The 14,970-nt window shown below is 45.0% G+C and overlaps 1 protein-coding gene across 2 annotated transcripts; it reads right to left on the reverse strand.

The window, feature by feature from the left end:
• Positions 1 to 127: 127 nt before the first annotated feature.
• Positions 128 to 14,509, reverse strand: LOC139050423 (zinc finger protein 782-like). 2 transcript variants are annotated; one of them, XM_070526778.1, is made up of 4 exons: positions 14,278 to 14,509; positions 7,348 to 7,429; positions 3,828 to 3,971; positions 128 to 2,225 (listed from the first exon to the last, which is right to left on the reverse strand). In XM_070526778.1, exon 4 carries the CDS (start codon positions 2,078 to 2,080, stop codon positions 1,115 to 1,117), a length of 966 nt encoding a protein of 321 aa, XP_070382879.1. In that variant the 5' UTR covers positions 2,081 to 2,225; positions 3,828 to 3,971; positions 7,348 to 7,429; positions 14,278 to 14,509; the 3' UTR covers positions 128 to 1,114. The 2 variants fall into 2 exon arrangements, with proteins under 2 accessions (XP_070382879.1, XP_070382878.1); XM_070526777.1 differs by lacking the exon at positions 3,828 to 3,971.
• Between the last annotated feature and the right edge of the window lie 461 nt (positions 14,510 to 14,970).

Consider the following 14,970-nt stretch of genomic DNA (forward strand, 5'->3'; position numbering starts at 1 on the left):
TACTGGCAACAAGAATATGAGTCTAACAGCAAGATCACGGCAAAAATTGGGTGCAGGCTATATGGTAACCCACGTGTAGAGTTGAAGTACAAAATTGACACTGGGGACACGGAAGCACACAGACTAATTCTAACTTCGAAGCATTTTATTAAGAGAAATAACACACATATATATATATACACTGGAGTTCCATGAAAAAACTGAGAACATGATAACCAAGAAATAATGACAAGTTCCACAACTCAGCACTACTGTGCAGCAAGTGTGCTTGGGAAAGACGTCTTGGCAAAAGATGCACTGATGTGACCTTTACACATGAACCCAGAGAACATTGAATTTTTTTTCTTCAAAGATCTCCTGTGTGCACTGGCTTGGGGACCTATACATTCCTGAGCTTTTGGAAAGTATGAAAACCACTCGAAGAGCCTCTTACTTTACTGTATGTGCAAGTAAACTTTTAGTGTGGAGTTTCGCGAGGTCTTTGAAGGCACGAAAGGCACTGAAATGACATCTCACCTATGTGGACGTGTAGGTGTTGGTTCAGAGTACTCTTTCCTGGAAACGTTGAAGGATGCAAAGAGCACTGAAATGGCATCTTGTCTGTGCGGATGCACACGTGAGTCTTCAAATTGTCCAAAGCAGTCCAACACGAAGGGCACTGAAACAGGCTCACACAATGGTGGATGCGAAGGTGAACCTTTAGTGCAGACTTTTGCTAGAAAGTTTGAGGGCATCAAGGCCACTGAAGTGGCATATCACCTGTGTGGGTGCGCAGGTGTTGGTTCAGAGTACTGTTTAGTGAGCTCTGATGGCATGAAGAGTGCTAAAATGGCCTTTCACCTGTGTGGGTACGCAGATGTTGATTCAGATTACTCTTTCGTGAGAAGCTCCAGGGCACAAAGGGCACTGAAATGGCCTCTAGCCTGTTTGAGTGCACAGGTGTTGGTTCAGACTGCTCTTCTGTGAGAAACTTCAAGGGCATGCAGGGCACTGAAATGGCCTCTCAATTGTGTGAGTGCACTCATGATTCTTCAGTGTTGACTTGTGTGAGAAGCTTCGAGGGCATGAAGGGCACTGAAGTGGCCTCTCACCTGTGTGGGCGCGCAGGTGGTTGTTAAGGTGACTCTTGTGAGCAGGTGTGCGGGCATAAATGGCACTGAAATGGCCTCTCGCCTGTGTGGGTGCGCTCATGATTCTTCAGGGTAGACTTGCGTGAGAAGTTATGAGGGCATAAAGAGCACTGAAATGGCCTCTCGCCTGTGTGGGTGCGCAGGTGTTCGTTCAGGAGACTCCTTTGTGAGCAGCTGTGTGGGCATAAAGAGCACTGAAATGGCCTCTCGCCTGTGTGGGCAAGCAGGTGTCGGTTAAGGTCACTCTTTCGTGAGCATCTGTACCGGCATGCAGGGCACTGAAATGGCCTCTCGCCTGTGTGGGTGCGCTCATGATTCTTCAGGGTAGACTTGTGCGAGAAGCTCTGAGGGCATGAAGGGCACTGAAATGGCCTCTCGCCTGTGTGGGTGCGCTCATGTTTCTTCAGTGTAGACTTGTGTGAGAAGTTACAAGGGCATAAAGAGCACTGAAATGGCCTCTCGCCTGTGTGGGTGCGCAGGTGGTCGTTCAAGTGACGCTTTCGTGAGAAGCTGTACGGGCACGCAGGGCACTTAAATGGCCTCTCGCCTGTGTGTGTGCGCAGGTGTTGGTTAAGGTGACTCTTTTGTGAGTAGCTGTGCGGGCATAAATGGCACTGAAATGGCCTCTCACCTGTGTGGGTGCGCTCATGTTTCTTCAGTGTAGACTTGTGTGAGAAGCTCTGAGGGCATGAAGGGCACTGAAATGGCCTCTCGCCTGTGTGGGTGCGCAGGTGTTCGTTAAGGTGAATCTTTTGTGAGCAGCTCTGCGGGCATAAATGGCACTGAAATGCCATTTCACTTGTGTAAAAGCACAGGTGTTGCTTCAGATGAACATTTTGTGAGAAGCTTTGTGGGCATAAAGGGCACTGAAATGGCCTCTTGCCTTTGTAGGTGGCAGGTGTTGCGTCAGGTTCAATATTGGCGAGAAGCTCCAGAGGAACAAATGGCATTCAATCGGATGCTAGCCTGCACCGATTATGGTGGGTGCTTCAGACCATGTTTGTCTGTCTCGTACGCACAGGAGTTATAGCTGTGGTCGCATCCTTGGTGTGAATTCACCAACTGCAGTTCCTTGACAGCTGGAATGCCTCAATGCTGCACAAGGAAAAGAAGACATGTTACCTGACAACTGCATTTCACTTCAAAACAAAAATGTAATGACAAAATGCCAGAAGAATGAAACATAGATACTTGGTGTAGATATCCCCTTTTTCACCGTTCAATAAGTCTTGGAGCATAGTATTAGTCCAAGCTGCTGTTGTATCGAAGTGCAACAACCTGAACATTTAGTTATACCACCACGGGCCTCATGACCAAAATAAGAGCCTCAGCATTTTGTCTGAAACTGGGATTCATCATAGTGCTCGTGGTAGACTGCTACATTTTCGAAATTTACTTATATATAATGCAGACTCACTCGAGTCTACGCAGGAGTGAATATAAAGAAATTGCAAACATCAAGGAACAAAAAAACAAAAATGAGAAAACTTGCACAACTAAACAATGCAACTTATAAATATGTCCTCATTTCAACTTTCAACATTACCAAAAAAAATTAATATCTATATATATCATTCATGGCATGTAGCACCTGTATCATTCTGTGGTTTTGATGAGCATTCACACAAGAAACTGGACACAGGTTAAGCAATTTCATAATGTTGGACGTTGTCTTATATTAAATACAAGAGTTTTATCCTGCTTCATTTTATTTATACATACTGCAGCCTCAATAAGGCTATTGCAGGAGTGGGATGAACAGCGAACATACAAACATTTACAAAAAGCTCGCGAGAATTTTCAGTGGTAGTGAATGGATGTTGCCCGGTAATGAACTAGACTTCAATTGTTGATGGAAAAAAGCTGTATTTAATAGAATCAGTGCAGGCAAGAAAGGTTGAAATATTTAGAGCATGGCGACTCCTTACGGATGAGGGTTTGGAAAAAGTCAAATAGTTATCTAGAGAGGAGGGACGAGGAGAATTTATTAACATGTAAAAGGAATTTAGGGCATTCAAGTTTACGAACCTCGGCAACAGGAGTGAGACCAAGTAGGGAAAGAGAGTTAGATGGCGAAAAGTCTTTCTCATATCTCCAACAAACAAAATGCACTGCCTTTTTTGTACTGATTCTACTTTTTTGACGCCACGGTGTCTTGTATGGATTCCATACAACGCAGCCACATTCGTGGATAGGGCAAATGAAGGTTTTAAATGTTAGTTGTTTCTTGAGCAGAAAGATGCAGCATACTATGCAAATAACATAGTCTTTTAAGGGCCTTATTACAGGTGACAGCAGAGTGTTTTGATCATGACAAATTGTCTGTTAGTAGGATACCTAAATATTTCAATTTGAACAATCAACTGAAAGCAATACTATTAAAGGCATAGGCAAAGAAGGAAGGGCATTAGTATCATGTAAAGGACATGGATAGTTTGGGAAAAGTTTATATTGATTTGCCAAGCTTGGAACAAGCTACAGAATTTAGCAAAAGGATTGTTAAGGACAACATGATCACTAGGAGATTTACTTGTATAATATAAAACGCAATCATCTGCAAAAAGCGTATTTTAACGGAGGTGTGTTATTGGGAGATCATTAATATAAACCAGGAACAAAAGAGGACCCAGTACTGAGCCTTGGAGAACCCGATTAGAAGGCATCGAGGGTGAGTTAGTAGAGTAGAACCGTACATACCACGGTGGAAGATAGGTTAGGTGAGAGAACAGAGCACTGTCAGCGCTCTGTGCGAAGGCGTGGGCGGCGTTCTGGTAACTCGGCGCGACGAGAGAGAGCGCGCGAGACTAGTGCCCGCTTTGCTTCCCGCTGGTGCCCGCACGCCTGCCAGTTGGATAGACAAAATTCCAATCAAGTTATTGAACTTGGCCCAAGAAGCAAGGAAACGTGATAAAAGCATTAAAGGCCGTCACAACAAATGAGCAAAGTCCCCACAGCTGGAGATAGAGTAAAATGAATTTGATTTATAAAGGGAAAAGTGATAAGAACAACATAAAATCCTTCCGACTAATTATGATAACATCAGTTATATATGTGTTGGCGATGCAGGCGGTGAAATTAAAAATTCACTCATGGGTAGAAAGTAATAGAATACTCGGATAACTTCAGAACGGTTTCAGAAGTGGCAGGCGCTTAGATAATAGCCTGTTCGTGCTTCCCCAGTGCATAGAAATAGCTTAGGCGGAAAATAGACCTGTGTATTTAGCCTTCCTGGACATAAGCGGTGCACACGACAACGTGAACAGGGAACTCCTGTGGAACATATAAAAAGATGAAGGTATCAGTCATGAGGTAATTGATTTTCTACAGGAAATATATCGAGAAAATAAAGTTGAAATAACATGGGAAGGAATTAAGAGTATGACAACTGTCAAGGTAACGAAGGATTAAGGTAAGGTTGTCCTCTATCACTGCTGCTGTTCATGCTTTATATGATAAGTATGGAAAGAAGGTTACAACGAAGCAATCTAGGGTATAATCTGTTGTACAGATTAGGTGCAAAGGTTGTTGAGCAACGAATACCGGGTTTAATATATGCTGACAATATTGTACTGTTAGCAGATAGCCAGGAAGATTTGCAAACTCTGTTTACTTACTGTGGAGACGAAGGGGACAGTTTAATTTCAGTTTTATTGCAGCTAAGTCCGGTGGGATGTTTTTCAACGATACAACTGATCAGGAGCTTACAATACAAGGCCATGAAATACCCCGAGTGGCCGAATACAAATATCTCGGGGTATGGATAAACAAAGGGCAGATGTACATGGAAAAGCACGAACAGTCTCTCATAGCAAAAGGGCGAAGAGATGCCAGGATAATGAAACATAGGGCATTGTGGGGGTACAACAGGTATGAGGTACTGAGAGGTATTTGAAAGGGAGTAATGTTGCCGGGGCTTACTTTCAGGGATGGGGTCCTGTGTTTAAGGGCAGAGGTTTAGTCGAGACTAGAAGTAAATCAGAGAGCTGTGGGAAGATTAGCACTAGACGTGCACGGGAAAACCACAAACGAAGCAGTACAGGGGGATATGGGCTGGGCATCGTTCGAAGCACGGGAAGCTCAGAGTAAAAGCGTATGCGAAAAACGCCTGAAAAAATTGGACGATAACAGGTGGGCAGCTAAGGTATTAAATACCTATACAGAAAGAGTGTTCAATCACAATGGCGGAAAGGAACTAGGAAGCTAACCAGTAAGTATGCCAGACACGAGGACAGAGTAAAACAGAGCATTAAACGACAGGTTAAAAACAGGACACATTCGGCGCTACGACAGAATGCTCGTAACGCACGCTGCTTCGATAGCTCTTGGTCGACGGCCAAGCGGCTAGCAGAGAGGTCTTGCGCGGGAGGGGGCATGCTCCAAAACAACCGGAAGTGGACAATGTGACGTCGCATCGTGACGCAGTGCCAGTGAAGGCGGAGCTTAGCGCCGCTCGCTCGGCGAGCGAGTTGAGGAGGAAAAAGCATGGCTAGGGAGGAGGGTAGCTTCTAATCGCTTGTAGCTCCATTAATATGTAACGCTTCACTTAAATTGTGGTGCGAATGTTCTAGTTAAGCTGTACCCTACGCGCCAACAAAATTTGTCCGAGCCGTTTCAGGGGTCCTTTAAGCTGCCCCGACACATTTGACGTCATTGAGCCCAATGACTTTAGTAGGGCGAGCTATCCAACTTGCTGCCCAGGGCACATCATCAACAATTTCCCCTACTTTATGATGAACAAATGTTGTTCGTAATAGTTGAAATGTTAGTTAATCTGTTTCTATAAAAAGAAAGTAACAGAAGGAGAATGTACGAGAACAATTTCTCACTACACTTAAGCACTTCCGGCACCCAGCAAGCGTCGTCTCCTTGTGTTACAACGTGCTCCATTCTGACGAGAGCTCCGCAGTCAAGAGCCAGCCAGTGTTTTTGCGAGCACCATGATTCGACTTTGTTGCATTGTGGGCTGCAAACGTAGCAAGTGGCAATATGTCAAGCTGCGACACTGTGTCCCTCTGCAAGGCAGCAGATGAGCGGACTGGCTGCAGTGCATCGGACTGCCGCTATCCGATCGGCGCCATAACTTGCATTTCCTCGTCACTTTACACCGGGGGATTACTACGGCAATAGCGTTTTGCAAGTCCAGTATTTGGGTAAACGCAAGTGAAAGCAGACAGGGCCTGACTGTGACTGTGCCGTTTCAAGCAAGGTGTCTTAAACGTGCAAGCAAGCAATCTCCCTTTAAGACAGAAAAGAAGGGCAGTTTTATTCATTTGTCGAATTTGCATATCCTCGTGGTGAAGTCGGAAGACTCAGCAGTTCTTCTCCTCTTACCTGTCCAGACCTAGCCACTGCTCTCTACTAAAAATAGATGTTAGCTTCTTGCTCCTGTATTCATCCAGCTTTTAACCACATTAATAGGCCTCACGCTAACCTTAAGACAAAAGGACGTCAGCCATATCCAGTAAAAATGAGAAGCAGCAGAGCACTGGAACATGACGACTAAGTAGAGGCACTCCATCATAGTTTTAACAAGTAGATTGAGATAATTTAAAACCACCTCTACAACTGTGAAGGGTATGTGCTAGAACACAAAGAAGGCACATACACCCGTTCTGTCCACTCTCTCTCTCCAGTCAGGATCAATATTCTCCATCAGCAGAACGGCTGAGAGGTACAATCCTGCCAGCAGAATGAGAACTGTTCTTTCTGTGTAATTTCCTCGTATGGAATTTCGGGATTCTAGTGAATCGACACGACCAGGGCAGTTCTATATCACTTTGCAAGATAACATTTTGCACAAGGCAGCTATCATGGCATGCTTCAGTCAAAATGAATTTTCATACACATCACGAGAGAATTATACTCCACTGCTAGCAGCAGAACTACCAGCACTGCAGTTGAACCAATTAAGGAACGGAATGAGCAAATTAATTTCTAACACTGGCCTCAAAATTTGAATGGCTGATGAATAAGTGTGGTAAGTGGTGCTCTCAACGGCAAAAGTTAAACATCAATATAAATGAGTTGGTAAAATCGGCACTTCCTTAGCGAAATTCCCCTACTTTGAGATTCAAACTATTTTGCTAAGTACTGTCGCCAACCGATTCATTTTTTATCGTTTTCCCAAACACGGGCCAGTGTGCGCCCAACTTGCATAATAAAGTTTTTTTCCGTTACATTCCATTTGCGGTAAAAGCATATATTAAGTTTCACGTACTTTCTCTGGGAATTCGTCCTTTTCTTCACCGACTCCAGGATAGCTTCTTTCGACTTCAATCACGCAAGCTCTCTGTGGTATCCTGAAACGAGCGGGCGACATGCTTTATCTCGCCGATGGGGATCGTTTGAAAGATACTAACTACAGGTTTTCCCGCTCAGTTTAATCCAAACGCCATTGAAAATAATCCAGGTGCCAGCCAATTTAATCTGAGTGCCAGCATTTTTAATCCCAGTGCCAATAATTTAATCCAGGCGCCATCACTTTTAATCCCAGCGCCATCCGAATTAATCCGCGTGCCAACTCATTTAATCCCTGCGCCATCCATTTTAATCCAAGTGCCACACATTTTAATCCCAGTGCCAGTCAATTTAATCCTGTTGGAAATTGATTGAGAACCGAATAATTCTTGCAGAAGAGCTCGTAACAGGCGTCATGAACGCCGTGTATTCATTGATGTGATCACTATATTGGCGTCTGCACTACAGGAGCACAGTTTCCACGCTACCGGTCTTGTCATGGTTGCTTCAGAAACACTTCCGTGTGTTATACCGCTCGCTCATTTCCTCCTTCTTGAGTCGCATTCCCGAGTGACAAGAGACTCACATGAGCGAATGGAATGGAATGGAATGGAAAACTTTATTGACTCTTTTAAGGTTTTAGCGGGTCGAGGCCGAAGTCTTAATTCTTGAAGCTTGGGTCCTCTTCAACCATGGATGGGCCCCGAGTCCAGGGCTTCACTGAGCCGGGCCGCCTCGCACGCGTGCGCTATTAGAGCTCTTTGAGCCTCTAGCTCGCGGCTGGTGAGCCAGCTCTCCCATTGCTCCGCACTTGGTGTTTTGTGTTTGTGGAATGCCTGGTTTCTTGTACACTCCCATGTAATGTGGTATAATGTTGGTTTAGCTCCACACCACGGACAGGTTGCGCTATACTGCGCGGGGAACATCCTACTTAGTATGTGTAAGTTTGGAAAGGAGCCCGTTTGCAGTCTCCGCCAACCTGCGGCCTCCTCCTTTGTTAATGCTTTATGTGGTGGGGGATATTGATATCTTAGCCCCTTATAGAGGTAAGTGCGGCAGAATCGTGACGGATATTAGGCGACTTGGGTCACAATCATGACATGCGATTTCCTTCCCTATCGCCTTGCATATCGATCGACATTGTTCGCAAGGGTCAAAACTTGCTCACCATTACTCAGGCACTTGGCATAATCACTAAGCGATTCAATATAGCTCACTAATCTTGTATTTTCTATGCACTCTTATGCTTCCGTCATGCATACCAAATGAAATGGTTCTGAGAATGTAACAGCTTATCCTTGAGCGACATGATTAGCTCACTTGTGACTCGCTCGACGCCACCGCCGTCGCACCTCTCCTAACCTGCCTAACTAACATATCAAAGGAAATCGCTTTCAAAGCTAAAAAACATGCCCCCTATCAATGACTCAAGTGACGTGATCACTAGTGACTGGCGTGATGTCACCACACTTCTCACGCATGCACTATCCTAAACTGCCAGCATGCATATCAAACGAAGGGGCTTATAAAGGATAATAACTGGCTCACTATCACCCAGCCAATGACGCGATCACTAGTGACTCCCATGACGTCATCATGGTTCTCACCCGACCATGCACTCTCCTAACCTGCCCACATGCATATCACACGAAATGGCTTTTGAAGAGCAACAACCTGATCATTATCACAAAGTCAAATGAGCTGATCACTAGTGACTTACGTGACGTCATTACGGCTCTCACCCAACCATGCACTCTCCTAACCTGGCGACATGCATATCAAACGAAATGACTTTTAAAGAGCAACAACCTGCTCATTATCACAAAGTAGAATGAGGTGATCACTAGTGACTCAGCTGACGTCACTAGGGCTCTCACCCAACCGTGCACTCTCCTAACCTGCCGACATGCATATCAAACAAAATGACTTTTAAAGAGCAACAACCTGCTCATTATCGCAAAGTAGAATGAGGTGATCACTAGTGACTCACCTGACGTCACTACGGCTCTCATCCAACCATGCACTCTCCTAACCTGCCGACATGCATATCAAACGAAATGACTTTTAAAGAGCAACAACCTGCTCATTATCACAAAGTAGAATGAGGTGATCACTAGTGACTCACCTGACGTTACTACGGCTCTCACCCAACCATGCACTCTCCTAACCTGCCGACATGCATATCAATCGAAATGGCGCTTAAAGAGCAACAACCTGCTCATTATCACAAAGTAGAATGAGGTGATCACTAGTGACTCACGTGACGTCAATACATTCGCACGCGAGCGTCAACTCCCCTTACCTGCCGGCACGTATATAAAAAAAAATGGTTTTCAAAGGGCAGGTAACTGCTTACTATCGCTCATTAACATGACGTGATCACTAGTGACTTATAATGCGCTGTTCCGAGTAACTCGCTCAAGATATCGTGTTAGAGAAGAGACGCATTGACACGCGCAAACCGTGTTATGATGGTGACTCACATGACGTCCCCATGAAGGCTATTTAGCACGCACTCTTCATTAAGGGATGCAATATTATAAGAAACATTTTTAAAGAGTTTTAAATGGTTACAAACCAATGGGCCCCGAGTTTGCCGCTTTTACGTCGACAAAACGAATTACAATATATGGTGCTCAAGGAAATTCGGCCGCGCAAAAAAGGGCACGGCAGCGCTCCAGACGACGACTTCGACGAAAGGCGCGAACATCAACATCATCGCCTGCATGTCGGCAAACGGTGTGCTGCACTGGCGAATTGTCGAAAGAGTACATTGGATCGTATTCAATGACTTTCTCACCAATGTTTCGGCCCATGTTGACTCTGAGGAGCCGGATGCAGAGGCTGTCTTCATTTTCGACAACGCTCCCGCACACAATCGCGCAGAACAGGCAAATCTGGTCAGCTCGAACCATTCCATCCAGCGCCTGCCGCCATACAGCCCTTTTTTTAATCCGATAGAGGAAGTTTTCTCAAAGTTTAAATGTCAAGTTAAACAGTACCTCAGTGAGCGGCGCGACGCAGTGCTGGTGACTCCACAAGGAGCCACACAAAAGGAGCGCAGGCACTCGTTGCTTGTAAATGCATGCACAACACGCAATGGCACTTGTGCAACGCGTGGATTGCGCTGCATTTGCTAGGCACAACTTTTCTTTCGTTCAGGGTGCACTTAGAGAGGAAGACATGTAGTTGTTCTCGGTTTGTTTCTATACTCCCATTCAGGAAGTGCCCTGGTATCTTGTGAAATTAAATACCGCATCGAATAAATTACATCTTCTCGTTTAAAAGATCTCAGCGTACCTTTGTACATCTCGTGTCGAGTAAGATGTCTCATAAAATACATCACGACGCTATTTTTCGGTTGTACTTCTTGCAGTCCATACTCGAGCTTTAGGAGAAAAGAAGGCGCACTCAATCCCTCGCATCCGAGATTCAGATATTCGTCAATTGTCCACTTATATTTGATTAACGCGAGGCAACCATCAAAGTGTAAGCCTATACAAGGATATTTCCTTTCGAGGTCGGTAGCATGACAAGGTTTCTGGCAAAATGAGAACCATCGTTCCATGATGACCAATTCATTTGTAAGGAAAAGGTGTGACTCAATTCGCATATTTTGGCCTTTTAAAAATATTTCTTATATTATTGCATCCCTTAATGAAGAGTGCGTGCTAAATAGCCTTCATGGGGACGTCATGTGAGTCACCATCATAACACGGTTTGCGCGTGTCAATGCGTCTCTTCTCTAACACGATATCTTGAGCGAGTTACTCGGAACAGCGCATTATAAGTCACTAGTGATCACGTCATGTTAATGAGCGATAGTAAGCAGTTACCTGCCCTTTGAAAACTATTTCTTTTGATATACGTGCCGGCAGGTAAGGGGAGTTGACGCTCGCGTGCGAATGTAGTGACGTCACGTGATCCGCAAGTGATCACATCATTCTACTTTGGGATAATGGGCAGGTTGTTGCTCTTTAAAAGCCATTTCGTTTGTTATGCATGTCGGCAGGTTAGGAGAGTGCACGGTTGGGTGAGAGCAGTAGTGACGTCAGGTGAGTCACTAGTGATCACCTCATTCTACTTTGTGATAATGAACAGGTTGTTGCTCTTTAAGTCATTTCGTTTGATATGCTTGTCGCCAGGTTAGGAGAGTGCATGGTTGGGTGAGAGCCGTGGTGACGTCACGTGAGTCACTAGTGGTTACCTCATTCTACTTTGTGATAATGAGCAGGTTGTTGCTCTTTAAAAGTCATTTCATTTGATATGCATGACGCCAGGTTAGGAGAGTGCATGGTTGGGTGAGAACCGTTGTGAAGCCACGTGAGTCACTAGTGATCACCTCATTCTACTTTGTGATAATGAGCAGGTTGTTGCTCTTTAAAAGTCATTTCGTTCGATATGCATGTCGCCAGGTTAGGAGAGCGCATGGTTGGGTGAGAACCGTTGTTACGTCAGGTGAGTCACTAGTGATCACCTCATTCTACTTTGTGATAATGAGCAGGTTGTTGCTCTTTAAGCGCCATTTCGTTTGATATGCATGTCGGCAGGTTAGGAGAGTGCATGGTTGGGTGAGACCCGTAGTAACGTCAGGTGAGTCACTAGTGATCACCTCATTCTACTTTGTGATAATGAGCAGGTTGTTGCTCTTTAAAAGTCATTTCGTTTGATATGCATGTCGGCAGGTTAGGAGAGTGCATGGTTGGATGAGAGCCGTAGTGACGTCAGGTGAGTCACTAGTGATCACCTCATTCTACTTTGTGATAATGAGCAGGTTGTTGCTCTTTAAAAGTCATTTTGTTTGATATGCATGTCGGCAGGTTAGGAGAGTGCACGGTTGGGTGAGAGCCCTAGTGACGTCAGCTGAGTCACTAGTGCTCACCTCATTCTACTTTGTGATAACGAGCAGGTTGTTGCTCTTTAAAAGTCATTTCATTTGATATGCATGTCGCCAGGTTAGGAGAGTGCATGGTTGGGTGAGAGCCGTAGTGACGTCAGGTGAGTCACTAGTGATCACCTCATTCTACTTTGTGATAATGAGCAGGTTGTTGCTCTTTAAAAGTCATTTCGTTTGATATGCATGTGGGCAGGTTAGGAGAGTGCATGGTTGGGTGAGAACCGTGGAGATGTCACGTCAGTCACTAGTGATCACCCCATTCGACGTTGTGATAATGAGTAGGTTGTTGCTCTTTAAAAGTCGTTTCGTTTGATATGCATGTTGCCAGGTTAGGAGATTGCATGGTTGGGTGAGAGCCGTAATGACTTCACGTTAGTCACTAGTGATCAGCTCATTTGACTTTGTGATAATGATCAGGTTGTTGCTCTTCAAAAGCCATTTCGTGTGATATGCATGTGGGCAGGTTAGGAGAGTGCATGGTCGGGTGAAAACCATGATGACGTCATGGGAGTCACTAGTGATCGCGTCATTGGCTATTATCCGGTTATTATCCTTTATAAGCCCCTTCGTTTGATATGCATGCTGGCAGTTTAGGATAGTGCATGCGTGAGAAGTGTGGTGACATCACGCCAGTCACTAGTGATCACGTCACTTGAGTCATTGATAGGGGGCATGTTTTTTAGCTTTGAAAGCGATTTCCTTTGATATGTTAGTTAGGCAGGTTAGGAGAGGTGCGACGGCGGTGGCGTCGAGCGAGTCACAAGTGAGCTAATCATGTCGCTCAAGGATAAGCTGTTACATTCTCAGAACCATTTCATTTGGTATGCATGACGGAAGCATAAGAGTGCATAGAAAATACAAGATTAGTGAGCTATATTGAATCGCTTAGTGATTATGCCAAGTGCCTGAGTAATGGTGAGCAAGTTTTGACCCTTGCGAACATTGTCGATCGATATGCAAGGCGATAGGGAAGGAAATCGCATGTCATGATTGTGACCCAAGTCGCCTAATATCCGTCACGATTCTGCCGCACTTACCTCTATAAGGGGCTAAGATATCAATATCCCCCACCACATAAAGCATTAACAAAGGAGGAGGCCGCAGGTTGGCGGAGACTGCAAACGGGCTCCTTTCCAAACTTACACATACTAAGTAGGATGTTCCCCACGCAGTATAGCGCAACCTGTCCGTGGTGTGGAGCTAAACCAACATTATACCACATTACATGGGAGTGTACAAGAAACCAGGCATTCCACAAACACAAAACACCAAGTGCGGAGCAATGGGAGAGCTGGCTCACCAGCCGCGAGCTAGAGGCTCAAAGAGCTCTAAAATAGTGCACGCGTGCGAGGCGGCCCGGCTCAGTGAAGCCCTGGACTCGGGGCCCATCCATGGCTGAATTGGACCCAAGCTTCAAGAATTAAGACTTCGGCCTCGACCCGCTAAAACCTTAAAAGAGTCAATAAAGTTTTCCATTCCATTCCATTCCATTCGCTTATGTGAGTCTCTTGTCACTCGGGAATGCGACTCAAGAAGGAGGAAATGAGCGAGCGGCATAACACACGGAAGTGTTTCTGAAGCAACCATGACAAGACCGGTAGCGTGGAAACTGTGCTCCTGTAGTGCAGACGCCAATATAGTGATCACATCAATGAATACACGGCATTCATGACGCCTGTTACGAGCTCTTCTGCAAGAATTATTCGGTTCTCAATCAATTTCCAACAGGATTAAATTGACTGGCACTGGGATTAAATTGTGTGGCACTTGGATTAAAATGGATGGCGCAGGGATTAAATGAGTTGGCACGCGGATTAATTCGGATGGCGCTGGGATTAAAAGTGATGGCGCCTGGATTAAATTATTGGCACTGGGATTAAAAATGCTGGCACTCAGATTAAATTGGAGGGCACCTGGATTATTTTCAATGGCGTTCGGATTAAACTGAGCGGGAAAACCTGTAGTCTTGCCGTCAGGCAAGAAAGTGTAGTGTTTATTACTACCGATACTCACGCTTGTCATTTGTAGCAGGAGGTAGGGTGCATTGGTGTTGGAAACAGCATAAAAAAGCCGCCGCAACAAATCAGGCGCCACAAACCACGTGAGGAATCAGCATGCAAAACAGTCTTGAAGACCATGTGCATGAAAACAGACTGAAAAACCGCGGTGTGCCAGTGTTGCCAGGTTGGACAAAGCGGCATCGCCCAAAGCTAGAGAAAATGTAGGCCAACTGTCTTGGCCATAATGTTTTAAGGAATGACCACTGGGCAGATATCTGCACATTCTAATAAAACATGCTCCATCGTTGCCCTAGCTTTGCCGCAGCAAGCACATGCTGATTCTGCTTCTTATGGCTCGCTTCGAAAAATAATGAGCTTCCCATTGAGTTACCATAAATTGTTTCTTTACTGATTGCGTTTTTTCCCCCTCTTAAGTAGTTACTCATGGCAGGTTTTTTTTTACCATTGCCGTCATCCATTTCTGACTTTCCGCTTGACATTCTTTGTTGCTTTGTTACTCATCATACAGGCCGCAAACTTGCTGGTGAGCTTCCTAGTTCTTTTCGTCCACTGTGAATCAATGTTTCTTTTTTGGACAAATACCTCAACACTCTCCTAGTCCATTTACTTTCTACAATATTTGTCAGTCGTTCTTCAATCCACGGTTAATAGGATAACCCTGATAACATCCTGTAGGATAAATTGC

The sequence above is a fragment of the Dermacentor albipictus genome, chromosome 10 (genome assembly GCF_038994185.2).
Source record: "Dermacentor albipictus isolate Rhodes 1998 colony chromosome 10, USDA_Dalb.pri_finalv2, whole genome shotgun sequence".
Taxonomy (NCBI): Eukaryota; Metazoa; Arthropoda; class Arachnida; order Ixodida; family Ixodidae; genus Dermacentor; species Dermacentor albipictus.